This window comes from Colius striatus, chromosome 11, assembly GCF_028858725.1.
Source record: "Colius striatus isolate bColStr4 chromosome 11, bColStr4.1.hap1, whole genome shotgun sequence".
Taxonomy (NCBI): Eukaryota; Metazoa; Chordata; class Aves; order Coliiformes; family Coliidae; genus Colius; species Colius striatus.
Genome location: NC_084769.1, coordinates 2,315,869 through 2,342,566, shown reverse-complemented (window position 1 = coordinate 2,342,566; position 26,698 = coordinate 2,315,869). Strand labels below are relative to the sequence as shown.

The 26,698-nt window shown below is 45.2% G+C and overlaps 1 protein-coding gene across 2 annotated transcripts; it reads right to left on the bottom strand.

Moving 5' to 3' along the window:
* Window positions 1-770: 770 nt before the first annotated feature.
* NMI (N-myc and STAT interactor) lies at window positions 771-12,815 on the bottom strand. 2 transcript variants are annotated; one of them, XM_062004908.1, is made up of 11 exons: window positions 12,700-12,815; window positions 11,901-11,956; window positions 11,578-11,628; window positions 9,643-9,795; window positions 9,052-9,210; window positions 7,552-7,659; window positions 5,824-5,983; window positions 4,784-4,890; window positions 4,489-4,681; window positions 3,609-3,715; window positions 771-2,642 (listed from the first exon to the last, which is right to left on the bottom strand). In XM_062004908.1, exons 3-11 carry the CDS (start codon window positions 11,620-11,622, stop codon window positions 2,454-2,456), a joined length of 1,221 nt encoding a protein of 406 aa, XP_061860892.1. In that variant the 5' UTR covers window positions 11,623-11,628; window positions 11,901-11,956; window positions 12,700-12,815; the 3' UTR covers window positions 771-2,453. The 2 variants fall into 2 exon arrangements, with proteins under 2 accessions (XP_061860892.1, XP_061860893.1); XM_062004909.1 differs by lacking the exon at window positions 11,901-11,956 and having other exon boundaries at window positions 9,718-9,795.
* Between the last annotated feature and the right edge of the window lie 13,883 nt (window positions 12,816-26,698).

The following is a 26,698-nucleotide window of genomic DNA, read 5'->3' as shown; positions in this document are numbered from 1 at the left end:
AGGAGCAGGGCAGGGATTGTCCCCTGTGCTGGGCCCTGGGGAGGCTGCAGCTCCAGGGCTGTGTCAGTGCTGGGCCCCTCACTCACTGCCACAGGGACACTGAGGGGCTGCAGCGTGGCCAGAGCCGGGCACAGAGCTGGGGAAGGGGCTGGAGCACAAGGGGCTGGGGAGGGCTGAGGGAATGGGGGTGTTGAGCCTGGAGAAGAGGAGCCTGAGTGCAGACAGCACTCTCTGACACTCCCTCACAGGAGGCTGCAGTGAGCTGGGGGTCGGGCTCTGCTCCCCAGCAATGAATGACAGGAGAAGTGGAAACAGCCTCAAGTTGCCCCAGGGGAGGTTGAGGCTGGAGCTGAGGCAGAACTGTTTCCCTGAGAGGGGTGTCAGCCCCTGTGCCAGGCTGCCCAGGGAGCTGGGGCAGTGCCCAGCCCTGGAGGGATCCCAAAGCCGTGGAGCTGAGGTGCTGAGGGCCGTGGCTCAGTCGTGGGCTTGGCAAGGTGAGGGAAGGGCTTAGACTCCAGGAGCTTCAAGGTCTTTTCCAGGCAAACAATTCTACGATTGCTCCCACCACTGCCAGCTGCTCCTTCGTGCATCCCCTCAGCCAGGCTGCACATGCTGTGGCAGGGCAGGGACATGGACACGGTGACCCAAAGGCTGCACGGAACACGTACAGCCGTGCCGGCACGTCGGCAGACCCACAATGGCAGGGGTATGGGTATAAAAAAGCCACTGCTCTTCTTCTGACTCCCAATCAAAAATAACTTCACTCTAGGTAGAAGAAAGGATATTGATATATAATAGAAATGTCACATATTCTTGTTTTGGATAGTTAAGAGTTTTCCAGCGTTTATATGGCACCGCTGTCGCTTTAAAATTTAAACAGCATAAACATCAGAGAGAAGACAGAGACATATACAAATACTGATTGTCTTAAAATGCTACTTCAAAACTCATCTTGATTTTGTGTACTTAAAACCTGCAGCCTCTCACAAACACACAGAGATATCTTTCAAGGATTTTAAACTTCAGCCTTTTCCTTAAGGATTTTCTTCTCAGCATTCATCAGTGAGGTACAGCTAAAATTCCTTCATCAGGTTTTTCCCTCCTTTCTTTTTAAGGCATCTGAAATTACCAATATCTTAAGGCAAAATGCAAAAGTATGCAATCTCCATAAACACTCCAGTACTACTACAAAAAATTGTGTCAGGCAGTCCATCCATGCCTTTGCATGCACTAAACAGTAAGAGGTGCTGCAGCCACGTGTATCTGCCCTGGTTTCAGCCAAGATGTCAAATACTGTGAGAACAAGCTATTTTCAAAGTTAGACACACACCACTTTGAAGTTATTATTGTTGCCAAACCATCTCAGCCCTCAAGGGTGGCAAATAAAAAGGACCAGAGCAGGAACAGAGGAAAACATTCCTCCTTGGAAAAGAAATCCCTCTCTGACTTTCCACTTCCATTCTATTCCAAAGACTTTTTAGAATGAGGACTGGAAGCAAAAGAGGAGAGTTGACCACACTGGACAAATCAATTTGCCCTAAATTGTGTATGCCTTTCTGCAAGTGACACCCCCCAGAGCCAGCCTGGCCAGCTACACACACCAGAACAGATACCTCAGACACAGCATTCACCAGCAGACTGTTTCTCCAGCGTTGTCACAAAGCAATCTGTGTTAGCTAAAGAATTACATCACTTCTTAACTGTAATATTCTAAAGGAAGCAAAATCATGGACAGAAAGGGGGAGAAATGTAATCATAGAACAAACAATGAAGCAGTTAAGCAATTAACTGAGAAGCTCAGCAGAATTTGCATCAGGTCCCAGGAGTTTGGACAGCTAAAAGCACTGCTGCTGCTGTGGTTGTTTCTTCTCAGGTTACTTCTTGAGTTAATCCGTGGTGGCTTTGCACTCTCCCTTTTTAAATTATCACTAATTTGATCATGTGGATTTCATGGAATTACAGGAGAACTGCTTCCAGGTTCCTGAGTTAGGGTGGCACACAGCAGCCTCAGCAGGACTGGAGCTCTGTCAGAGCTACCCTCTGCAGCTAAGGCACTTTAAAAAGCAGCTCTGTGGGGATGCTTTTGGTTGGGATTACATATGGCTTTTATAACCAAAGTGGAAGAAGGAGTAGATTAACCCCACTCTCGAGTATGTGACCTACCTAAAATTTCCAAGGCAGCTACAGAATCTGAGTTTGCAGAGAGAATGTCAGATTCTAAGTTGCAAGTGCTGGTTCCAAGTGCTTCTACAACATTAATCAGGAACCTTTGGGACACTAAGCAGTGAGCTTTACTGAATCTCTATGCTAAGTCTTGTGCTGTTACCCAAATTGGTAGTTCCTCTTTTTCAAGTATCAATTTCAGACCCTTAGAGCACATAACCCCCCATGTCCCTGATGAGGCAAAGCCTCAGCCATTCAGGAGTCCCATCCATCATTTCCTATACACCCTTCTAAGTATCCTCCTCAAAACAAACCCACGTTGCTTCATTCGACACATACTTGATCTTCTCTATTTCCCCACCACTATTGCTAGGCTTTTGAAAATGGATTTCAATCATGTCCTGCAGGCTTTCCTCATCATCTTCCACCTCTGGCATGACTTTCAGCAGAATGGTCTTCTTAGAAACCCCACTGTAGAGCTGTTGAGGAAAGAAAAACAAACTTAGATTGAACATCAGCTCTGGCACGCTCCACTGAAAGGAACTGGCAGGTACTGGAAATAAAGATGTCCTTGCTCAGGGATGGGTAGGGTCTCTGATTACATTTGAAGACTCTGGGCAGTGTGGCATCATGTTTCTGTCTCTGAAAACAGCAGGGTTTTGGAATTCTCTCATACACTGAGTTCGACCAGCAACGTATTGCCCCTAGCCTCCTCATCTAGTGTGTCCTACATTCCTTAACACACAGACACACACTGGATTTGCTGGACTCTAGCCAGCATCACTCCATAAAATTCCATGCCAATACATGATAAGACACCTGCAAAGAATTCTGTGGCATCTCCTGAACGCACACACTCTCGCCAATGCCTTAATTATAAAAGGCCTGATTATATACACAATACTGACTTGATTCCAATCTATTCATACCAAGCAGGAGAGACAATTTCAGTGAGATTATGATGAGCAAGCAGACTCGTGCCCCATAAAAAGAGATCATTATCTGGGCTGAATGAGTAAATGAAAAATGAAATGAATGAGGAAACGCTTCCCAGGACGAGAAGGGTCTCTGCTGAGTCTATCAACGAGGCCTCTCACTAAGGGATGAATATGACACTGCTCTGGGACTTGGGAAAACGTTGTTGTGTTTACTATTAACCTCCTTCACTTCATAAACAAATGGGTGTCTGCCTCCTGTCTAGCACAGGCATTGGTAAGTGAGGATATCATTTGATCTGGGAAACACATGCACACCCTTTTAAAATAAATTACCACTTTCACACTGCAAAAAACAAGATTACCAGCAGAGCAGCACGTTGCAGACTCACACTTGCTGTTAAGTTTCACAAAGTGGATGACACAAAAGCTTCTGCAGTCCTCAGAACAACAATTTTTGCCTGTATCTCCCATTTCCCACACATCTAGGTAGGGGTTAGATCCTTTTACCTGAAACTTTTCCAAGTATACAGTGGTGTTTGGAGAAACAGAAAGCCTACAGCACCTTCCATTTACAGAGAAAGGATATTTAGTGCATCTCACAAAGCTCCTGGTTGCTGTAACGGACAAAGAGAAAAAGGGGAATAAGAGTAATATGATCCAAAATGCATTTTGTAATCGTATCAAAGAGCAGGCTCATCTTCCAGACACTGAGAAACTGATGTATGGTAGCACACTTGTAGGTTCTTCACATGCCAAAACAAAAAGTTCATTTGGCATTTCCAAAACAGCTGAATTATTAAATAGCCACAAAAGTTGCTGAAAGCAATCTAAACCAGCTGCTCTGAATGGACGTGGCTCCACTGATCTCCACAGCATTTCATCCTGCTGGGCAATGGGAATGCCTGTCTAACTTCATTGTCGTGGAACAAGAGCTACAAGTCAAACACATTTTCCTCATTTTCTTCTTGCAGTGTAAGTGTTTAGCAACGCAAGGAGAACATTGGTTCTTGACAAAAGGAAAAGCAAGCAAGCAAGCTCACAAATTGCCTATCATGGAATGGTTTCAGCTGGCAGAGCCCTTTCAGCCCATGGAGTGCAGCCTCTGTCCCAGCCCCATCACCCACCAGCCCATTGCCCTCAGTGCAACATCCACCCAGCTCTGAAACCCTTCCAGGGATGGTGACTCCAGCAGCTCCCTGGCTTTGATTAGAAAGGAATATGATGAAATACTGCTTTACTTACAGATGTGTGGGTGAACCCACCTCTCTCCCTCATCTACTTAACTCTTGGGGAAAGAGTTTGCTACATTCAGTGGTCAACACAGAATGTAACACAGGGTGGATGATGTGGCCTGTACAACTAGCTAACAAAACACCACATACTATACCTCCAGGTCTGAGGAACGTAATAACAGCTGTCCTAGACTGCTTGTCATAGCTGACATTTTCTACTTCTCCTCCTCCTCCCTGTTCACATTTGTAGAAATTCAGCTCTAACTTGTCTCTCATCCAGTCTTCAGGAATGGGTAGCTCAGGTACCTCAGACACGTTGATCTTCTTTCCAGAAACTGTGACATGGAGCTAAAATAATAATCATTTGTGACTGAAAACGCCCCCAAAACCAGAACCTAAAGCTTTTTTAAGTACTGTGAGTTTGTATAGTTTCGTGTTTCAGTTGATTACCTTAAATTTGATTCCCATTTCAAGGGTAAAAGGCTTCACTCTCACTTCTGATACTTTGTTGTCCAGGTTCACAGTATGCTTACCCATTGTTAGCAGCCTCTGGGCAACTAAAAAACAAATCACAGGTGTTTAGAGATGAAAAGCTTTGTTTAATCACTATAAACCCAAAACTATTCCCTGGTGTCTTAAGCAAAATCCCCTTTTGCCTCAATAAAGAAGAAACAGCAGTTAGGCAACCAGATCCCACAACCCATGTCTGCAGGCATGTCTTATTTCCATTAAATCTCACTGGTTATAGGCAACAGGTAACATATATTATCTTGGGAGTAGTACAGTAGAATCTTTATGGTGTCCAAAGATGCTCTCACAGTTTCAAATATTAATACTAGCCTTCTGGCTTTTCTTTTACAGCATCCTTGGATGAAAACCACGTCACTACCATTAGCAATGTCAGACTGAAAGGACTGAATTGGACTCCAGCTTTGTATGTGGACTACACTTGCACAACCAAGCTCCCCACCAAGCAGGCCCAGCCACACTGCTGGTAGGCTCCTTCCAGCAGGCACCAGGCTGTCCAAACAGCATCTCAGTGGGAAGCAGGCAAGTTACAGACTGCACCATCCCTCCCCTCGCCTCAGATCTACCCGTGCTCTGATGTGTAGACCGAACCAACGTTAACTGCTGTCAGAATAAGGTACTGCCCACAGTGAAAAACAATCATCACATCCTGCCATCAAAACATTTTGAGTCGTTCTTGACAACACTCTGTGAGGTAGAAACACACTCCCAACTTCAAACAGCAAGTCTTGTTTGTGTTAGCTGAGCGTAGGAATCTGGTAATCCAACAAAAACATGCAGAGTGCTTGCACCATTCTTTTTTCTCCTGATTGGTATCATAACAGTGAAAGATCCTCTGTGGGTTTGTTCTTTGGCTGCTGTTGATTATTTTTGTCCCCCCCAAACGCTTACGTAAAACTTTTACCCTTTGGCAATGAAAGACATCAGAGAGAATACTTTTCTACTGAATACATGCATCATACCTTCTTCATCTTCAAAAGTCAGCAGTGCCTGGTTTTTATTCAGCCTGAATGGGATTTTTGTAGCTACATCAAAAACACACTGAGTATTCATACCGAGACAATCCCTCACGTCTTCCATGTGAGTGAACTTCAGTTTCATTTCTGATACCTTTTTTTTAATCTATTGAATCGAGATAGGAAGACAAAACAAAAATCATCTCTGTAATTCACTGCAGAACAGAAAAACGAGCAGTAATCTTTCCCTGAACCGCTCCATGGATTTTGGGTTGGCTTTTCTTTTCAGTGTTGCAGTCCAGCAGATTGAAGCCACGGCTGGTGAAACTGGTAAAAACCTCTTGGAACTAAACAGACTCGTTGTACTTATGTGTGTGTGTCCCCCTTGATTAACTTTAAACTTAAACTTGACCTTACACAGTAAAAGTTCAATTGGAGTCCAGTGGGATTTCCACCTGCAGAAGCAGAATACTTTTGGTAACAGGCAGAGTGCAAGTATCAGAGTCACTTGTGTTGCCACTTGTTGTTGCCTAATTGCATCAGCGCTCCACAGAAGGAAGTCTGCTCATAAACAGCCTTGTGTGAGTGAAATAGATGAAAAGAGCCAAGTGTTTTATAACTAGGATAGCTTAAAACTGTTCATCAAAATGGTTGGTCAGGAAAGGCTGCTTTGATCTCCTGGAGGGAGTTTCAGATAACTCTCTTTTCCGCTTTACGTAACTATTTCAAAGTCAAACCCCGTGTAGAAGAAAAATACTGTTTGTTAAGATAAAATAGCCAGAGTAATTCAAGCATCCTGCCACCTATCTTCAAAGCTAGCACCTTATCTATGAGCCTGTTCTCTTTCCATTCCCTCCATAGCCCATGGAGAGAGACACACTCTTCCTAAAGAGAATTCAAACTCTGGCTGTAGGCTCTTGCTTACACTGAACCTCCTTCTAGAGGTGCCTTGCCCTGTCCAATGACCACATAGGGAATTTAGGAGGCTGGACTCAGCCCACATCTGCTAAAGTTAAGACATGTGATTTAGAAAGCTAAAGCTAATCCTGTAACATTGTTAGCATTAAACAAGGTAACACCTGGGTGGAGTTTCAAGCTGTATATAAACAAAAAACAACCAGTTTTCATTTTACTGCGAATTCCCCCAAACAGGTGAGTTTGATCCATTTTAGAATGAAAGCAGGTTTTCAAAAGCTGACATCTCCACAAGACATGTTTATGAACACCTCAGAATCTGCAGCAGTTTCACCAAAAGACCCTTTGGATCCTGAGTTTAAATCTATTAATGATCAGTACTATTTATCTGGCTGCAAATGGAGTTACTTCTGATTTGGAGGAGCAGGAGGAAGACTATAATCAAGCTCAATGCAGGCCAAAATAAATGTTACTTTTGCCATATAATGGCCTTACTCCCTTTCTTCCATCCTCTTCCCCAAGAAATAGGAGAGTACTTAAAAATGTCCTTTTTTTATTCCAGTGTCTTCCATTTAATATCTTTCTACTTCTCTTCATTCCTCTCATGTTTGCACTATCTCACACACTTGTATCCCTTCCCATATCCTTAGCCTGCTTCACATTACCTTGTCAGGTAACATAAGGGAAACTCCCAAGCTGTGTTTTACACTGCAACCAGCAGAGGTTCAAATGCTGAACAGCTGGCCCTAATGCACTAGAACTGACAAAACAAAAACCTGCCCTTTCACAAGACAAATTGCTAAACATTTCAGGGCTTACCTGACCATCCCACAGGAGCCACGAACTTCGTTTTGCAAGGTCTTCTTTGAGCTTCTCAATCTCTCTCTTCAGGTCAGCGTTTTCTTTGATTAGAACATAGAGTTCTCCCTAGGGCCCCAGAGATACAAAGTGCAAAATTAAACACAAAAGTGTGTTTCAGCAAAATCTATGGACATTCAAAAGTATTTCAACATGAAATTGTTGTCCATGACAGACAAGCACAACACACTTTTTGCATAGCTTTATCCACAAAATTCACTCAGCACGGAGCAGCTTCAGCCAAAGTGGGTTAGAGGAAGAGGGTTGTTGAAGAGAGGTGTTAGTGACCCACAAATTGCACAGTGCTGCCAGTTCCTTAGGCTCTGGCCTTATGTGTACATGTCAACACACCATCATTTAATGTTTTGTACCATGTAATACCTTAGTAACTGGTATTCTCTCCTCTGAAAGGTTTACCAGGTGAGGACAGTTTCTGACACACTGCTACTCTTCCCTCTTAATACTTCTTCAGCAAGAGAGAGGGAATACCTCTTCTACCTCCCATCTGCTATGTATTTCCCCTGAATCCTAAATGGGCATAAAGCCCACCTAACTAAATCCAGCACTTTGTGGACAGAAATGAGAAGGAAACACAGCAGGTGCAGTCAGCTCCAGCCATCCAATGAACCAATTAGTTCTAGAAAGAAGAGCCCTCTTCAAACAGGTCCTGGCTCTTGCCCAGCTCATTGTCACTTAATGGAATGGAATGGAATGGAATGGAATGGAATGGAATGGAGTGGAATGGAATGGAATGGAATGGAATGGACCTTTAGAGATCATCTAGTCCAACCTCCCTGCAGAAGCAGGGTCACCTAGATCAGGTCACATAGGAACGTGTCCAGGTGGGTCTTGAAGACCTCCAAGGAAGGAGACTTCCACACCTTCCCTGACAGCCAGGGCTCCCTCACCTCACAGTGAAATAGCTTTTTCTTATATTAAGTGGAACTTTTTGTGTTCCAGCTTCAACCCATCACCCCTTGTCCTGTTGTAGCTACTATAGAAAAAAGGGATGTCCCAACCTCCTGGCACACAAGGTCTTACAAGACAGGCTGGGAACTGACAAAGCACTGGAATTGACCCATTCAATTTTATCTGTATCACACAAAACCAAAACTCATCTGTTAGAGGAGAATCTTGTTTGGAAGAGGAAGGCTGGTTTGGAAGTGGAAGGCTGGTTTGGAAGGGGAAGGCTGGTTTGGAAGAGGAAGACTGTTTCTATCGGTCTTCATCTTCTACACAAAACAAGTATGAAATTTGCCTTCACTCTTTCGACACTGGTGTAAGACTTATTTTACTGCACTGGCTCTCAGTCTGCCACTGAAAAACTGTGTGCAGAACATTCTAGTCATACAGTCTGCAAACCAGTTGAAAAGTCTGCAAGGCCATTGAAGCTGCAAAGGGAATACTCCTCTTAATTTCTGTAATCAAATACTGACAGCTATGAGTAAGCCTTCTCCATACCTCACGGGTTTCCCTAGACATAACAATGTCCTTATACTGTTTCTCTTTTAAGTTCTTCAGCTTCATCAGCTCCTCCTGTGCTCTCACAGACTCTTCAACAGCACTTAATTTACAGAGGAGAAGGCCAGCTTTTTCTTTTTCAGCTTTTTCAACTCGTTCCTGGAGAGTAAAAAGAAAAATATTTTACTATTTACTTCTTCCACAGGAACAAACAAACCCTCAGCAAAGGCTCCGTATTTATTTATTCAAAACACTTGGAATAAATATTTGCCTTAAGACTTACAAATGTAGTTACCACTGAGATCAACACAACCATGTTTCATGGAAGAACAGAGAACAAGCATGACAAACATGCTGTGATTGAGGGAGCTGGTTTGTTTTTAGAAGCACAGACTAAAGGTCATAGAATCATAGAATCATGGAATGGTAGGGATTGGAAGGGAGCTTTAGAGATCATCCAGTCCAACCCCCCTGCAGAAGCAGGTTCACTTAGATCAGGTCACACAGGAACGTGTCCAGGCGCGTCTTGAAGCCCTCCAAGGAAGGAGCCTCCACACCCCTTCTGGGCAGCCTGGGCCAGGGCTCCCTCACCTCACAGTGAAATAGGTTTTTCTTCCAAGTATCTTTCAGCTCATTCCATGATTCCATGTGGTTTATAGAACTTGCCTTCCATTCCTTCAGTTCATCTCTGAGCCCTTCCATGTCCTCTTTTGATTTGTCCGAAGTGTCAGGGCTTGTCATAGTCTGGAGAAGAAAGAAGAGGCACATGCAGGTCTTACCCTCCATTAGTCAATAACTGAGACACACCAAACAATTCAAATGAGTCTTCAAAGCAAAGAAAAATACCCTCCCCTGCATCTGCATTAAGCATTTTGCCACACTAGTTTCAATGTACATCCATTAATGACAGTCTAGTCCATTTTGCCTGTGTGCCCATTTGCTGTTCTTCTCCAGTTAGGCAGGCAAAGTGTGTGGTGAGTCAAGCATCTGCAGGGACTGATTATACTTCATAATCACATCTTCCTCCTATCTACACACCAGAGGATAGCATGTATCACCTAATTCTTCCCAAAAACATGCACTCAGACACTTGGGCCAAACCATTGAGCTAGGTGACCTGATCTAGGTGACCCTGCTTCTGCAGGGGGGTTGGACTAGATCATCTCTAAAGGTCCCTTCCAACCCCTACCATTCTATGATTCTAATGGCTGGACAGGACAAAAAATGTAAGGAAATGGATCCTGGTCAGTAACCATTATTTGCCAACTACCCAACTGAAAACATTCACAGGCTTCTGTTGGGATAAATGATGAAAGTGACTTGTCTCCATGTTCTTCCACAGGGAACTAAGCCTCCAAACCCACAAGTGTTTCTCTCTCAACAGTTCTTCTAAGAGAAAGCATAGAAGATATGTAGGCTTAATGAAAAAAAATGAAAACAGGTGCTTCCAAACTCAGGAGACTGGATAATAAAAAGTAACACCAAGCAGGAGGAAGGTGACAAAAAGCATTTCAGAAGTTCGGTACTGCAGGGCAGAAGAAAAGGCACAGGCACAGGAAAACTCTAACTGGATGAAGGCCAAGAAGAGAGAAAATCTTCTCTGTTCAGTTTTGTTTCTATGGCTGCAGTATTCTGCAGAAAAGGGGGGAAAAAAATCCAGAGAGACCTGTTGAAACAATCTCTCCCTTTTACTGAGCATTACATCAAACTTGAACTGTGAAACTGAGGCATGGAAGAGGTCTACATTAGATAATCTTGTCAGTTCTCTTGGTAATGTTGGGTATTTCCTAAAAACAATATGTTTTTTTTCCCCACTACTTTGCCCAGTTCTTAAGCAACAGGGAAATCCCCATCTGTATGTAACTTAAATCCAGCAAAAGACTTTGCATTGCTAAAGGCTCTGAGTGCAGGGGAGCAGAAGGATGCACGTGCCACAGCTGGAAGCTGCTCTAACATATAACACAGACAATGCAAGAAATCCCAGGGAAAGCCCCATCCAGACTACTTGCTGCACTGCAGCATCTGAAGGGAGGGAGGCACCAGGAAAAAGGAAATTCCCCTATCAATCCTCCACAGAGACAGATGAGGTAGGACAGGAACATTCAAACAGGAAGGGGACTTTCCCTGTGGGAACAGGAGGGAGCAATGAGGAATGTCATAGAATCATCATAGAATGGTAGGGTTGGAAGGGACCTTTAGAGATCATCCAGTCCAACCCCCCTGCAGAAGCAGGGTCACTTAGATCAGGTCACACAGGAATGTGTCCAGCTGGGTGTTGAAGAGCTCCAAGGAAGGAGCCTCCACACCCTCCCTGGGCAGCCTGGGCCAGGGCTCCCTCACCTCACACTGAATCAGTTTTCCCTTCTATTTCAATGGAACTTTTTATGTTCCAGTCCAAGTATTAAAAGATGTAAGAAGGTGAGACAAGAAGCCTCAGAAGCACTGCCCCAGCACAAACCTTCAGTCAGAGATACTATGATCAAACACAGATTGTTTTTTCCAGGCAGCACATGGGGAAATACTTACAAACCCATTATCTTTTAAAGACAGCGGGGGACTTGTTACATCCATTGAAACCTGAGGGAACAGGAACAAACGTTACAAACTTGTGTGCATTGGCTTTGTTTTGCTGCAGCAGCAGCAGAATAGAAAAGCAGAAAGGAATACCAGAAGCTGTATTGAGCAAAAAGACTTGGAAAAGATACATGTTGTATCGTTTATAGGCAGAAGTGGTAGATACTGGATATGTGAAGCCGCTTTCCTCACTAAGCATGAAAGCCAGAGACATACATGAGGGATTCTGCATTGCACAGCTTTTACTATTCCTCTCCTGAAACTCAGGTACTTACCTTTATGCTACACACGTGCTTAGCATCCTGTGTGCTCTGTGCTTAAGAGACAGAACCTGCTTAACACAAATAGAAACACTTCCCTTACACAGCAGCTAAAGCAAAACTCGGGCTCTGGCATCTCCCTGAGTAAAACTCAGGCTTCTGACAACACTTTGCAGAAGTGCATAAAAGGGAATTTAGACAAGTTCATGGGCCATTCAGCCAGAATCTAAGGCACAGAGGTCCCCAAGCAAGTGTAGCCCGTGGATGCCAGGGCAGGCACACGTCAGTTACTACGTAGGGCCATCTGTCAAGCACGGAGCAGCAGCAGCCAGTCCTGCATGAACACTTCTGATGCCCTCACCTGGGAATCCCGAGCTTGGTTTTTACCTGACACCACTGTCCCTGTTGCATTCAACGAGTCTTGAGGTTGTATTTGGTGAATCATCCCTTCTTGGGATGTTAAGGATTCAAAATGTATTGACCCAAGTACAGGTTCCTGATCTAGGAAAGCGAAAGCAGCACAGCCGAAAAGCACCTTCCCTTGGCTTCTGCCCAGGCCAGCGGCCAAGAGGCCCGCCTCGCCTGCACCACCGTGCTTTCTCTCGCGGTCCGAGGGACCACAACCGTGGCTCGTGGCCGCGCTGGAAGCTGCAGCAGCCCCGCGGCCCCCGCTGGCCCCGGCAGCGCGTCCCAGCCGCCTTCTCCGGTGCGGAGGCCCCGGGGGACAGGGCTGCAGCAGCCCGGGGGCCTCGCGGACGAGCAGCCGCAGGCAGCGGCCGGGACCCCGGCGGCAACCGGGGCTCGCAGCACTTACGGGCTCGCTGGGAAGTGCCCGGGGCGGCGGGTCCCGCGCAGCTCCGCGCTCGCCGCCGCGCTGCCGCAGCCCCTCTCCGCCGCCGGCCGCCTCCCCAGCCGCCCCGCTTTCGCTTTCGCTTGGCCGCGGGCGGAGGAGGGGCCGGCGGGTGTCCGTCCCCTGCCGCCCCGCGTCCCCCGCCTCCCCGCCCGGCTCCCCGCCGCCGCCGGGCCCCGCGGCTCAGGGGTGCCAGCGGCCGGGCTGGCGAAAGCCGCCGCGCCTGCGGGGCCACAGCGTGGCTTCAGCCCCCTCCTCTCCTCTTTCTCAGCCGGCTCTTAACTGCGCTGGAGGCTTCTAGGTTGGGCTTTTCTGTGAAGTAAAAGTGACTAGAACTTGGCGTCTTCAAGTTAATCCTGGTGAATTTCCTCCTTTCGTTTCTTTCTTGTTGGTTTTAAACCACGTTCCCTGTGATGACATGTTTGTGCTCTAAGGAACAGGTCTTCCTTCCTTGCCGGGTTATGGCAAAAGGCATAAAACACTCAGTGACAGGTTGGCTGATGGACATGCTGCATTCAAAACAGGCACTTCTGGATTAAAAACCTCTGGAAAACCAAGCAGCAAGCAGTGCCATGCAACCCACCATCCCAGGGGGACCCCCACCATCCCAGAGGGTCCCCCACTGTCCCAGAGAGACCCCCACCATCTCAGGGGGACCACCACCATCGCAGAGAGACCCCCACCATCTCAGAGGGACCTCCACCATCTCAGAGGGTCCCCCAACATCCCAGAGAGACCCCTACCATCTCAGGGGGTCCCCCACCGTCCCAGAGAGACCCCCACCACCTCAGAGGGACCCCCACCATCCCAGAGGGACTCCCACCATCTCAGAGGGTCCCCCACCATCCCAGAGGGACCCCCACCATCTCAGGGGGACCCCCACCATCCCAGAGGGTCCCCCACCATCTCAGGGGGTCCACACCACCCTGGGGGAACCTCACCGTTCCTCATCATCTCAGGGACAGCCCACCACCTCAGAGGAACATCATCGTCTCGGGGAGGCTCCCCTATCTCAGGTCAGGAGGACTTTTAGCATGGATATGACTCAGCTTAGAGAAGTCATGAAGTGTAGACTGGTTTTAGGTGACTTCTGGGTGCAAACATGTGGTGTGTTAGCCAGCGGGAACTCGTCTTCCAAAGAGATTTCAGGAAAGAGCTGCTTCATGGAAAAAAGCACTTGGATGTCCAGGATGAGCAGTGTGAGGGAGAGAAAGCACTGCCTCCTCATTGAAGGGGAGGGTAAAAGGCTGTGGTTACTGCAGCATCCTTCTTCCTGCAGGTGACTAAAGAAAAGGGTCTTTTATGGATCCTGAGAGAGCTGGCAGGACTCACATGGTCATGCAGATGGTACTGCTGGGATGGACTGGACTTCTTGTGAGGTGGCAGGTACAAAGTGTGGCTGCTTCAGCATGGGTGGGTGAAAGGAAAGAACCACACACATCTTTCTCTAATAGCTCTTGGACTCAGGAGCACACAATGAATCCAAGATTGTGACCAAGCAGTTGGATACAGCTGATTGAATCCTAGACCTGCTCTCTGTTCCAATACCCTCTTTACACATGTGCATTGCAGTCATGAGCAAGGCCTGGGCAATATGTGTCCTAGGCCAAGGGGAAAAAAAAGCAAGCATATTGCTTTCAGGTTTCCTTTAAAACTAAAGTGACTAATCTGTTAAATGTTGCTGTCAGAACTGCAAACAGGCTGGTGCTCATTGGCCAAAGCATTTTGTGTGGTTGGGAGTCAAACAGCACTGCCTGTGAAAGAAATTCATCCCCAGAAATTCAAGGTATGCCAATGAGTTGGACAAACAGCAGGAGCTGACTTTGTCACTTAGCACAGCTGGGCTTCTACTTCGAGAGAGAAGCAGGAGGAGCTGTATAGCAGCAAAGCATTGCAGTGAAATGGGTTGAGCTTTGCCTGCACACTCGAGGCCTGTGCAAGAGCAGCCAGAACAAGGTTCCCAGAACATTTTGCCTTCATTGGCCATACAAAGGGAACCTGGGCTTGCACTCTGCCTGCACAGCAATCACCTCAGAATTCAGGGAGAGTTTTACCCACGGGGTAATTATTGTGGCAGCCTCAGACATCCATATCTGGTTTGTGAGAGAAGTGGATGAAACTATGGCCCCGTGTTGGAGATTTTTTCCTTATTGTTTTCTGCCTTGACAATGGATAAGTGTGTTTACTATTGCTTTGTAAACACAAAGTCGGTTACCAGTGAGATGAGTAAAAGGGAGAGGTTTAGCTGGAATAGCCAGGGAGGAGGAGGTGATTATGTTATGACCTAAGTACATGAGATTTCAGATTTAAATGTCAGAGTGGCAGGCTGCTCTCCAGTAACCGTGGTCATGTCAGGAAGTCGCTGCTCATCTGAAAGAGCCTTATTCCCCCAAACTCCAGGGAATGCAGCAACACCGGTCTGTTTACAGGGCCTGCTTTGGGATTTCAGCTGAACAGTGTGTTTGTGCTCGTTTGGTGAAGGAAATTCATTGGAGATACTGAACTGGGCCAAGTTGCTTAAGTGACATGGAGTTGACTTGGGGTTGATATGTTAACTGGTTTCCATGTGTTGTGAGTTTATAGTGTCAGCCACAAATGAATCAGAGGAAAGGGAAAAGCATTGATTTCATAACTGAGGAGTTTAGCTAAAGGAGAAAATCGAGGGGTAAAATACAGCACAGGGTACCATGAGCTTTGAAACTCTCAGGATTTCTCTGGGCAGTCTTTGTTGACACCAGATTTGTTCTTCAAGGATCTGAAAAGCTCTTGATGACCCTGGAAATCTGAACTGGAAACTTCAAAAGAAAGCCAAGACCCTTCTGTCAGTGTAGGGTTAGGACTCATCTACTGCAGGAAATAGCCTGATTGGGCTGGCAGAAAGTTTACAGCCATAAGCTTACCTTTCTATTGGTACCAATACAATTTGACCCTACCTCAGCTTCTGGACAGTACTGTTAAGAATCTTACAGAATTGCATTCAGAGGGAGAGTAGTTTGGTTCTTTTAAAGTTAGAACAGATCCAAAGAAGGAAGTGAATGGACTTTAGGTTCTTAGTTCATAACTGTCATAATGAAAACCCTGCTCAGTGCCCATCTGATCCTTGAGGTACCCCAGCTGCAAAGAAGCCTTGTCCTCCAGACAAGTCTAGCAGCAGCATCTGAGTGTTGGCAGTGCTGGGTGATTTAGCTTGAGCGTGGTCAGAACTCAGATTCAACCACAGACCTGTTTTGATGGCCCACATAGTACATTTATGCTCTGACACAATCAAGTTCCACAGCTACCCAGTTTGGTTTGGGCTTCCATTCAAAACCTGGCCAACAAAGGCTAGTGATGCCTTCCCAGCTTAGCTTCAAGATTTGCAGACTCTGGAAAATGGTGCAAATGCTACAAATGCTTTTGTAGACTGTTAGTGCCTTAAAAAAGGGCGAAATCAGATTTCAGGTTGTTCTTTAAGAACCTGCTCACCCATTCTGCCCAGACTTTATCACACATTGTCCTTAGTAAGCAGGGGATGGTCATGATTCCATGATTCCTGTTTAACAGTGCTTTTTCCCTGTTTACTTTGGAAGTTTTCACACATTCTAAGAGTGAGAACAGAGACTCCATGTTCCAGAGCAACCAGTGCTGTGTGGTCAGACACAGATTTGACCCCTCTTCAGTGAACCCAGCAGCTAGCCTGCCTGAAGGGAATGATGATTACTGTGCCACCTCCCATCCTCACTGATCTCTACTCAGTTACTGGTAAAAAAACCCCAGGCAAACAGAAAGATCTTCCTGTCCTCAGTGCAGCACCAGGCCCTGGAGAGGAACAGATCTAAGTCTTAGACTCATTGTATTCCTAGTAGCTGTAAGTGATACCTTAGGCAGGACATAGACCTCTAAACAGCATTGCAAATCTCCATGATGGTAACTCTGGATTTCACTGGATCTAACTCTGGATACCAAAGCTTGTAGTTCTTCAGACCTTGACATCAAGGAGATACCAAGTGCACACAAGTGGTTGTGTCCCTAAAGAAGCTGTCCTAGCTACCCTTCATCCCCTTGTTTCTCCTGTATCCTGAGTGTGTGTGCAGCCATGAGGCAAGCTAGGCTGGGAAATGGACCATCTGAAAAGCTAACACTGAACGAAGTTGGGTTTAGCTGGCTCATTTCTTCAATCCATTTGATCTCATGGTCAAAACCAGGGTGCCATGCCAGGAGGGGATGGCATGTACCAACTTATTTCAGAGGTGCTGCCAGTGTAACAGGGCTTAAAGCACCTGTCAAATTACAGCCTGGTTGTCTGCTGTGGTATGAGGTGCCTCTGTGCCACAGGTTTTCTTTCAAGGAATCTGCCCTTCAAGCATCACAAAACACAATCCCCTTTCATTTCAGTTCTTTTTTTTCTAGCAAGGCAGGAGAGAGAAATACACCTGACAATGAACATCCAGCACCCTCACATGCCAAATATCTGCCTCTCAGGAATGTACAAGTCCATCTCCACCACGAGCAGAGCTGTCAAATAAATACTCTGTACCAATGTACATTTACAGGAAGGACTCTGAAATGTGTGCAGCCAGGCTTGGGAACGTTTCAGCCTCCCCAAGACGTGTGTCCCAGAACACAGGGCTATGAGGCAATGCAGTGGTTCAGTAAATAGTCCCAGCGCGGCCTCTCGAAAGCAAACAATGAAGAAGAAATCATCTAAGATGCACGTTGTTAGGCTTGAATCACATTGCAGCTCTCTGGCTGTAAATCACCGGGAGTTAATGAAATGCTTCTTACGAATAACACTGGTGGTGTTTCTGTGGGGATTGTTACTTTATGTAAGCAGAGCGTGGTCCAGCATGCAGGCCATCTTACACCAAGGTGGAAGTGAGAGGGCAGGGGGAGTTGAAGAGGGGGTAGAGGAGATGTGCCTGTGGATGGTATTAGTCTGTGCTTTGATTTCATTTGAGGAGTGAATAGAAATGTATTGCTCATATTCCTTAGGAATCAGAAACACTGCCTTTGAAATCCCAGCTCTGAGGTTAAGCACTGGCCAGGGCATTGGCTGTAGCACAGGGAGACGTGTTTCTTTGCTCTGTCTCTGGCCTGAATCACAGAGTCAGAAATTCTTCACATGAGAAAAAGGTCTTTTCTGTTCCTTGCCAAACTTTGCAGTTAGAAGGATTTCTAAGTGAATACCCTATTGAGATAATCTTCTGAGGGATGTTCTAGCAACAGGACAAGGGGTGATGGGATGAGCTGGAACACAAAAAGTTCCATTGAAACATAAGGAAAAACTCTTTCCCTGTGAGGTGAGGGAGCCCTGGCCCAGGCTGCCCAGGGAGGGTGTGGAGGCTCCTTCCTTGGAGGGCTTCAAGACCCACCTGGACATGTTCCTGTGTGACCTGATCTAAGTGACCCTGCTTCTGCAGGGGGGTTGGACTGGATGATCTCTAAAGCTCCCTTCCAACCCCACCATTCTGTGTTTAAAGAAGTGCCTTAGTCTCTGGAAAGACCTTTTGAAAGAGATTGTGAGGTTTCCCCTTGGGGTTTTTTTGGATCTCCAATAATTATTTAACACATAGCAATCTCTATGAAAGGAGCCCTTCCTGAGTGTAAAGCAAATAAGGTCCTGTTGTTAATAGAAAGCTGTGGCACACCCCAGATGAATTAACAGGTAATTACAGTGAGTTAAGACTTGAATGTTGCTTGTGTAGAGGATATCTCTGGGAAGTCAAGTCCTTCCAGTACACAGAGGTTTAACCTTGACATATGACTGGAAAAACTCAGAATTCTAGCTGGTGAGGGAAGGTCACTTTGCCTGAGAAACTGTTAATGAGAACTGAATGTATGATGTTTAGTTTATTAACACCACTATTTTGGACAGTGGATCTCAGTCCCCAGTTCAGAGAAACCCTGTACTGGTATTTCAAGTCTTGTCTTCTGTGAGCTTTGACAAGCCTGCCCTAACTGGGAAATTTGGGAAGGGAGTAAAAAGGAAAAGCTGCATTTTCAGAGAACACAGCTTCTCTTTCCAGCATGTGCCTTCATCCCTAAAGCTTTTGGCAGAGCCCGAGCTGCAGGATGCTGAATAGATTACCTGCAGGTATTTGCATGTAACTCATTTTCTTTTACCCTTTTTTATTGAAAGGCCTAATGTGAAGCCAAGGATTGACTAATGGTCTCCTTCTGTGGAAATCCCACTCCCTTCTCCACAGAGATATCACCACAGACCGGCCCTCCAGGGCATGGGTCGATTTCATGGGTTCTGGCTTGCTTGCTTGCTTTTTCTCTTCCTCTCTTTCTTCCTCCTTTTTCTCTCCCTTTCTCTCCCTCTTTGTCTTTCTCTTTCACCTTCTCTCTCATTCTCCTTCTCTCACCTTCTCTCTCACCTTCTTTCTATCTCTTTCTCTTTCTCTTTCTCTTTCTCTTTCTCTTTCTCTTTCTCTTTCTCTTTCTCTTTCTCTTTCTCCATTTCTCTCTCTCCTCTCTCCTTCTCCCTACTTCTCCCCCTTCTCTCTCTCTTTCTCTCTATTTCCTGCTTTCTCTCTTTCTTTCTCTCTTTCTCTCTTTCTCTCTTTCTTTCTCTCTTTCTCTCTTTCTTTCTCTCCCTCTTTCTTTCTCTCCCACTTTCTCTCTCTTTCTCCTTCCCTCCTTCCCTCCTTCCCCTTTTCCCTCTTTCCCTCTCTCTGCCTTTCTGTCTTTCCCAAATAACCCAGGGTGTAGTAATTTTGGAGGAACTTTGTATTTCCATTTCTCCCTGTGCTCATGCACATGAAGCACTCTTTTGAAGCCAAAGACACAACAACTGTTAGCCCAGCTCATTTTCAAAGTGTTCCTAAGTCTAAGAGCTCTGTTTAGTTCTTGCAACTTTGGGGTTTTTTATGCCACTACTTTAGGCTGAAGATATTTTGCTGTATCCAGCTCTTAAATAAATAGCTCATATTCCCTGACATTCTGGTTTAGATCTGACAAGTCATCATGGTTACATGTTAAATCAACATTAACAACATCTAGTGTGATGTTATTCCTAGCTGAAGGCAGCCTCAGGGCACATGAATCTGTGTTTTTATTATTTCCCCACAGCAAACTCACAGGGAGTTACAAACTATTCATAAATTTGGGTAAAAATCAGCCATGGCAAGAAAGAAAATACGTTGGAGGAGCTCAAGTATTTGTTTCAGCTCTTTCAAAATGAAGCCATTTGATTTTCCACCTCAGATGTTTTGGAAGGGAGCCGTGTTTCACAGTGACACTTTTAAAACCTGACATGAAAATTCGGTGCTTTAAATGAAACAAAGTTTTAAAATTGACCTCAAGCCCATCTGCTTCATGCAAAAAAAATCACTCTCTGTTTCAAAACGAGAGACAACTTCATGCTTTCTATCCTTTCTTCCCTGCGTTCAGCCAGCAGATAGAAAATCCATGGGATTTGTCTCTTGATTTGGATGCCTGTACAAATGTTTCTCTGTAATCACCTTTCCCAGCAGGAGTGTGCAGGCGGTAAGAGTCCTGCATCAAAGAGCAGGGCATCCACCATGCACTGGAGTTTCGGTAAGATTTGTGCCAGTCTGCCTTTTGGGGAAGGGCGATTCATTCTCATCCACAACTTCACCACACTTGAAATAAATTTGGCATATTGAGAGGGGTTTTTTTTCCCCTTGACACAGCTGTTAATATTCAGCAAGGATGGAGCACACAGTTTCTGCAATGACAGCCAGCAGTCCTTCTGCTCACACTTGGTGGCTTTTAAAACACCCTGCTAAAGTTGGGCTGGAATTCCTGTAAGATCCCTGGAGCTGTTCAGCAAAGGGCTGAGTGTTAAAACCCACACATGTTCCACCTGTATGGAAGCACATGTGTGAAAAGCCTGAGGAAGGCTTGAGTAACAAAGAGGCAAGCAAAACTTTGCCTAGTTTCCATCAGAGTAATCCATTGTGGCAATGCTATGTGGACAGCTTTTGGTTTTCTTTTCCTGCAGGCTGAATGTGTTGTCCTTAAAGACCCTGAATTACAGACTGAAGATTCATCTTGCTTTTGGCCCAGGTGCAGGTCAGGTTTTTGCCCCTTGTATCAGCTACACTTGGTTTGTGATAGTTGGATGTTTTCTAAAACCACATCCTCATGTATATTCACCTTTAAATGCAGAAATTCCCAGGGCAGTCAGGCACCTGCTGAGGTACCATTTAAAGACTCTGCACTGAGAAAAGAAATCTTCCAGACTTCTTTCTTCCTTAGGTCTGCAAGAATTCCTTTGTTATGCCTTTGCACCATCTTCAGGTGGCAAGAAATTCTGATTTTCCATTTATATTCCTGTTTTGATGTTTTTTTCTGCAGTGCCTGGGGTGGTTCTCAGTAACATTTACTGTTGGTTCTTTCTCAGCAAGATAAATATCAAATGAATATTAATCAATTATGCTGTAAATAGCAGGGGAACGCAGCCTTTAGTGCTGCTGAAGCTTCAGAATGACTAAGGAAGTGTAACAGCAATTAGCTTGGTTGTTTGTATCCATTTTTGACACATTGTATATGGTGTTGGTTTAAAAGGACTGCAGTTCATAGATGCAGTTGTGGGTTTGAATTAATCTCTCCTGAAGGGGGTTGCTTCGCCTGTTTGAATGACTACTTAGGAGTGAAGTATTCTAATGGCATGCTAGATGGCTCAAAATTGAGAGCTGGCAGAGTAAGAGAAGCACAGCCAGGGCATGAAAAACAAGGACAAATAATACTATAAAAATAAAATGGAATCAGTCACAATCTGGCAAGTATGTGAGCAAAGCAAAAGGGCACCTTCACAAACACATGAAGGGGAGGAGGTTGAGATCACCACCATGTAAAACTGACTGAATGAAGAGACATTATGTGGGCCAGGATAGGCCATCTTCTTTCATAACAAGAAAGATGACAAAGAAAATATACCTTAAAAAAGAGGTAAAGCAAGGAGAATGTCAACTCCATAAAAACAAATGTGTATCAAAATGAATTGGGAAGGAGACAATGGAAATAAAGGTGGGAGATGCAGGAAATAGATGTGAAACAGTGTGATTGTTGTAGCAAGGTGGGGTTGGTCTGTTCTCCCTGGTGACAAGCAATAGAACAAGAGGAAACAGCCTCGAGCTGCACCAGGGGAGGTTCAGGCTGCATCTGAGGGGGAATTTCTTTGCTGCCAGGGCTGTCAGGCATTGGAAGGGGCTGCCCAGGGAGCTGCTGGAGTCAACGTCCCTGGAGGGGTTTCAGAGCCGGGTGGGTGTTGCACTGAGGGCAATGGGCTGGTGGGTGATGGGGCTGGGACAAAGGCTGCACCCCATGAGCTTGAAGGACTCTTCCAGTTGAAACAGTTCACTGATTCTATGATTAGAAGAGGAAAGTGTGATGTTTCCCACAGCAAATTATTTCCTTGGCAGTATTGTGTGACAGACTGCAAAAGCTGGGTCTAGACTGCCAGCAGGTCGTTCCTCTGATGAAGATGTTGCTGGTAAAAAAACCACTCCAAGCACAGCAGGAATAATCCATACCATTTTAAAAGCATTTCCAGTCAACTTGTGCAACTGGCCATTTCCAGGATTATGACACAGAGCCTGGCATGTGGGTGCTGTAACCACGGTGTGTGTGTGTAAGGCAGCGATGGGAGACACCGGCTTGTTTCTCTGGAGCTCACAGGATGTGAACTATGCCCACACATAGAAGCAAGTCCACAGCCTAATTCTCCACAGAAGGTTAGGAAATGGGTGACATATCTAATACATCATACTCAATGAAATCAAATAAAACCATCACAAAGCTGTTAAAATACTGAGTCACCGTGGCATTAAGAAAAGGCTGAATATTGATTTCCTCAGAAGCCGAAGCAGACAGCAGGAGGGAGGAGAGAAAATGAATGTGCAGTGGGGTAGGAAATGAGTGTTGCAGACATAAAGGGACATCTTAAGCAACGACTGCTGAGACTAATCCACCGAGTATGTTATCACCATATCCATCTACTTGGGTTTCAGAAAGGAATTCAGCATAATGCTGCAAAGCAGATTAATGTGTATGGTCAGCTGCTGTGGGACTGGAGGTACTGCCCTTGGGCTAACAAGGCGACTGTGAGACTACAGACAGACACTGCCATGCCAGTGTCAGGGATGGTGAGGCAAGGTTTGGTTTGCCAGGGGGTGTATCTGTGCAAGGTCCCTGTATTCAGTTACAAAATCTGACATACCACACAAAACGAGGCGTGAGATTGTCAGAAATGGAGAAATCCAGAGGAGAAGTAAGTGATGGCTGATGGCTTTTGAAAGCAGAGAAGTGCAGGAGGCTGAAGCTGTCCACATGAGGTTTGACTCCAGAGTGGGTCTGAAGGGAGCACTAGTGCCTGGAGAGGCTGGTGACAGGCTTCCTGGGAAGCCAGCCTAGGACACTGCACAGGGAGAGGTTTCTCCTAAACCATAAACATCCTCCTCTAGATCTAGGGCGTTGGTCTGCAATGCTAAGGAGGTGTCTTCTGTCCCTTTGGGATTCCCAGTGTGGATGGACACCTTGCCATGGGTACTGCTGAAGAGGAAAGCAGGTCTCAGCCTGTTTGCTGTCAAAGGAGCTGCTGCTGGCAGCACAGTGATGCTGCAACCCAGGGCAGCAAGAAGGCATAAAGCTCGAGGAGTCTGAAGGAAATAGTGGAAAAGCAAGCCTGAACCAGTAGCCCCATGTGATTTAGGGGCTTTTCCCCTTGCCTGCCCCAGACTCTGTGTGGTTTTTCCAGCTGTGTTTCTGTAGCCACTGGGTAACACACGTGGAGTGTTCAGTGGCCTCCAGGCTTTCCAAAGGGCTGAGCTCAGGGAGGAGTGATGCAATGCTGGGCTATCCACTTCAGTTCCACCCTGGGCCTCATAAATTCCTTTTTTAATCTACCTAGCAGGAATATCAATCAGAAACAGAGAGTTAGGAACACAGAGCAGGAGGCATTTTGATGGCAGCTTATAAGGCCAATTTTTCCATAGCATTTGGGCAGTTGGCAAGATTTTCACACACATGGGAGTATTTTACTTGGGCAAATTCACATGCCTATGTACATCCTTAGGTAGGAAAAGGAGTTTTACAATCTCTAGATGTTATGAGACGGGCAGATGAGTGAGATTTAAAGTATAACAGGTCAAAACCAGCAGTCAGATAGTCAACATTTATATGTTCTGATTGCCCACTGCAGGCTCACTTATTGCCAAGACTCTTCATTCACACACCTAAGTTAGATGATGAGAGTCAGTGTGAATACCTGTGCTATGTTGTATGCCAGTGAAACAATGACATGCTTAGTTAATTTAATTATAAAGGAAAACCAGCTGAAATGGTGAAGGTATAGTGAAGAGAAGTGTTAATTTTGCAGGCAATCCTCTGTCAATTTTGCAGCCACTTGTGCAATATCTCACTGTAATGTGAGTAATATGAATTTTTACTGGGCTCTTTCATTGAGTTATTAGTTCATTCTGTCCACTTGGTGTGTTTGAACTGCTGGCAGGACAGGAATCATTCTCAAAGTGCCACAAAACTGAGTAGTCACATAATTAGCGGAGATACGTAAACCGTCAGAGGGGAAAAGCATTTTTTCCTGTCTGTAGAAGTAATTATTCACTGCAGCTTTTTGACTGTCCTTTGTAGGCATAAATACTTATTTCACACATGGGAGGATTTCTTAGAATTACCCTTTTTTGGAAGCACATAAGCTTACAGGAAAGTTTGTTTCCCAAAACTGCTTGAACACAAAGTCTTTCTTCCAAAAATGGTCTCTGTGCAGTCAAACAATCACCAGTGATTTGACTCTGATATACAATGAGGCCTTTTAAAAGTGCAAATACTAGATGTTTCATAGAAGTTTGCCAGCCACTAGTGTTTTTATGGATGTGCTTACTGAAAAGAAGCACATCACCTTTAAACCTCTGATTGTTAGGTCTCCTATGTGTTATTGCTATACATCCTTCAAATGTTGTTGTGTGAGCACATCCTGGTGCTCAGCATACTGCAGATGTTTAGCTGATTGGATCCAACAACAAGGATAATGTGCTGTAACCCTTTGCTAACAGCTTCTGAAACTTCATCTGCTTGGGGGAATCTGAACCTACATTGCTCAGGCACAAAGGACATGTGCCAGTCAGCAGCCTGTAGATGTTTTGGGGTAACTCTCTCTTAGCATTTCCCTTTAAAGCTGCTCTGCTTTGGCTGGAAAACCAAACACTCCTTGTATCCAAGAGAAGGAGAAACACGTTCTTCTGAGAACTCCAAGAACAAAGCCTGGGTCGTGTTTGTTACCACATTGGCTGTTTGATACCTGGTACTCAGTGAACAAAACTCAAGTCTCCTAACTGTGGGCTGAAGGAACTCAGTTCTGCACACCCGACCTCTATTAAGCTTTTCACATGTGCTCCCCAAAATGGTTGCAGTTTGCTTTGCAGTGGCTGAAGCTGCAAGTTCTTTTTTGTCTCTTTTAGGAGTGTCTTGGCAATCTTTGAGGCCTGTTTGCCTTGGCACCCCCTTAGCACATTACCCATTCTCAGTATCGTACTCTACAAGCTGTGTTTACAACATTTGCTGGTCTTTTGAATACAGTTACGCAGGTTTAAACTCTAAACACACCAGAACATCCATCAGACACTTGTAGATTTTCATATCTGTGTTGTATTTTAAGTCTTGATAGGTTCAACTATTTTATGCAGGATCACTGTCACTAAAGGGCTTCAACTGACACATATTTTAGCTTGGCAAACACTCAGGGTTTTTATAAGTGAATCCGTTACACTCTCTTAACATCTGCTCTTAATAGTCCCAAACGTTTCTGCTCTGCTCTAACTTCACATGAAGCTTTTTCTGTTTGCTTTTGCTTTTAAACTAAAGCACCATTACACAGAATGGTTTATTCTCATCTCATTGCTGCTGCTGATAAAAAATGGGCGTTGATTTCATTGATTCCAACGAGTGTCGGGCTGCAGGACAAAGACAAAACGCTCTCTAGAAGATTAACTTAGCACTGTGAGGAGAAATAGTAAAATCATTGACAAATTAAGTTCTCATGTTATAAAATTCCTCTAAAATTGCATCATCCAAAGCATGCAGGGAACAGAAAAATGTGACAAGTTTGGTCAGAATTGCCTTCCATCTTTCCTTGAAGTACAACCAACGTGTGACAACTCAGAGAGCCCACTTCATAGATTAGTTGGGAAGTGAGTTTCTCACTGATCCAAAACATAAATGCAAGAGCTTCATCAGCTCTTTCCCACAACACACCGTTTCTGTAACACTTTTCAGCCCCCAGCAAGCATAGAAGCAAGGACAGATTGGAAAAGCAAGTAAGTATATTCAGGGAGCTTTTCCAGATGCCATTGGTTTCATTCGTTTTGGATGCATTTCTTACTCAAAGCACCTTTATGTCATGGGTATTCTAAGAAACCCAACTTGCTGTTTTGAAAGGAAATCTCACTAACAACAAAAGTCAAACCAGGGGTTTGTATAAAGTGAGATGTCATCTGGGAAATACGTGATGCAATTCTGCTCTGTCCAACACTGCAGAGTCTTTGGTTGGAGTACCACGTCTAGTTTTGGCGTGACGCTTCAAGAAGGATGCAAACCACCTGGAAAGAGTAAAGGGAAGAGGAGCAAGAGTGATCCAAGGGTCTAGAAAATATGATCTACAGGACAGATGTTTATTTTTAAGAAGAGATTTGAAGCAAGATACAGTAACAGTTGTAAAACAACTTTCCTGCTACAAAGAGACAGGAGAGAATCTGTTATTTTAGCCTGCTGAAGCAAAAAGACCTCAAATGAATAGGTGAAAGTTGCAGCATTAGAGTTAATTCACATTTTAGTCAGTACAAGATGTTTTGGTTAAGGAAGGTATTTAAAATGTTTGGAAGAGTTGAGGACCAGGAGGCTGTGGAACTGCCAGCACTGCAGGCTCATAAGAACAGGCTACACAAGTGTCTGCCAAGAGTAATTCAGGTGTAATCGTTTCTGCCGTGTGGCTTATAGTTGG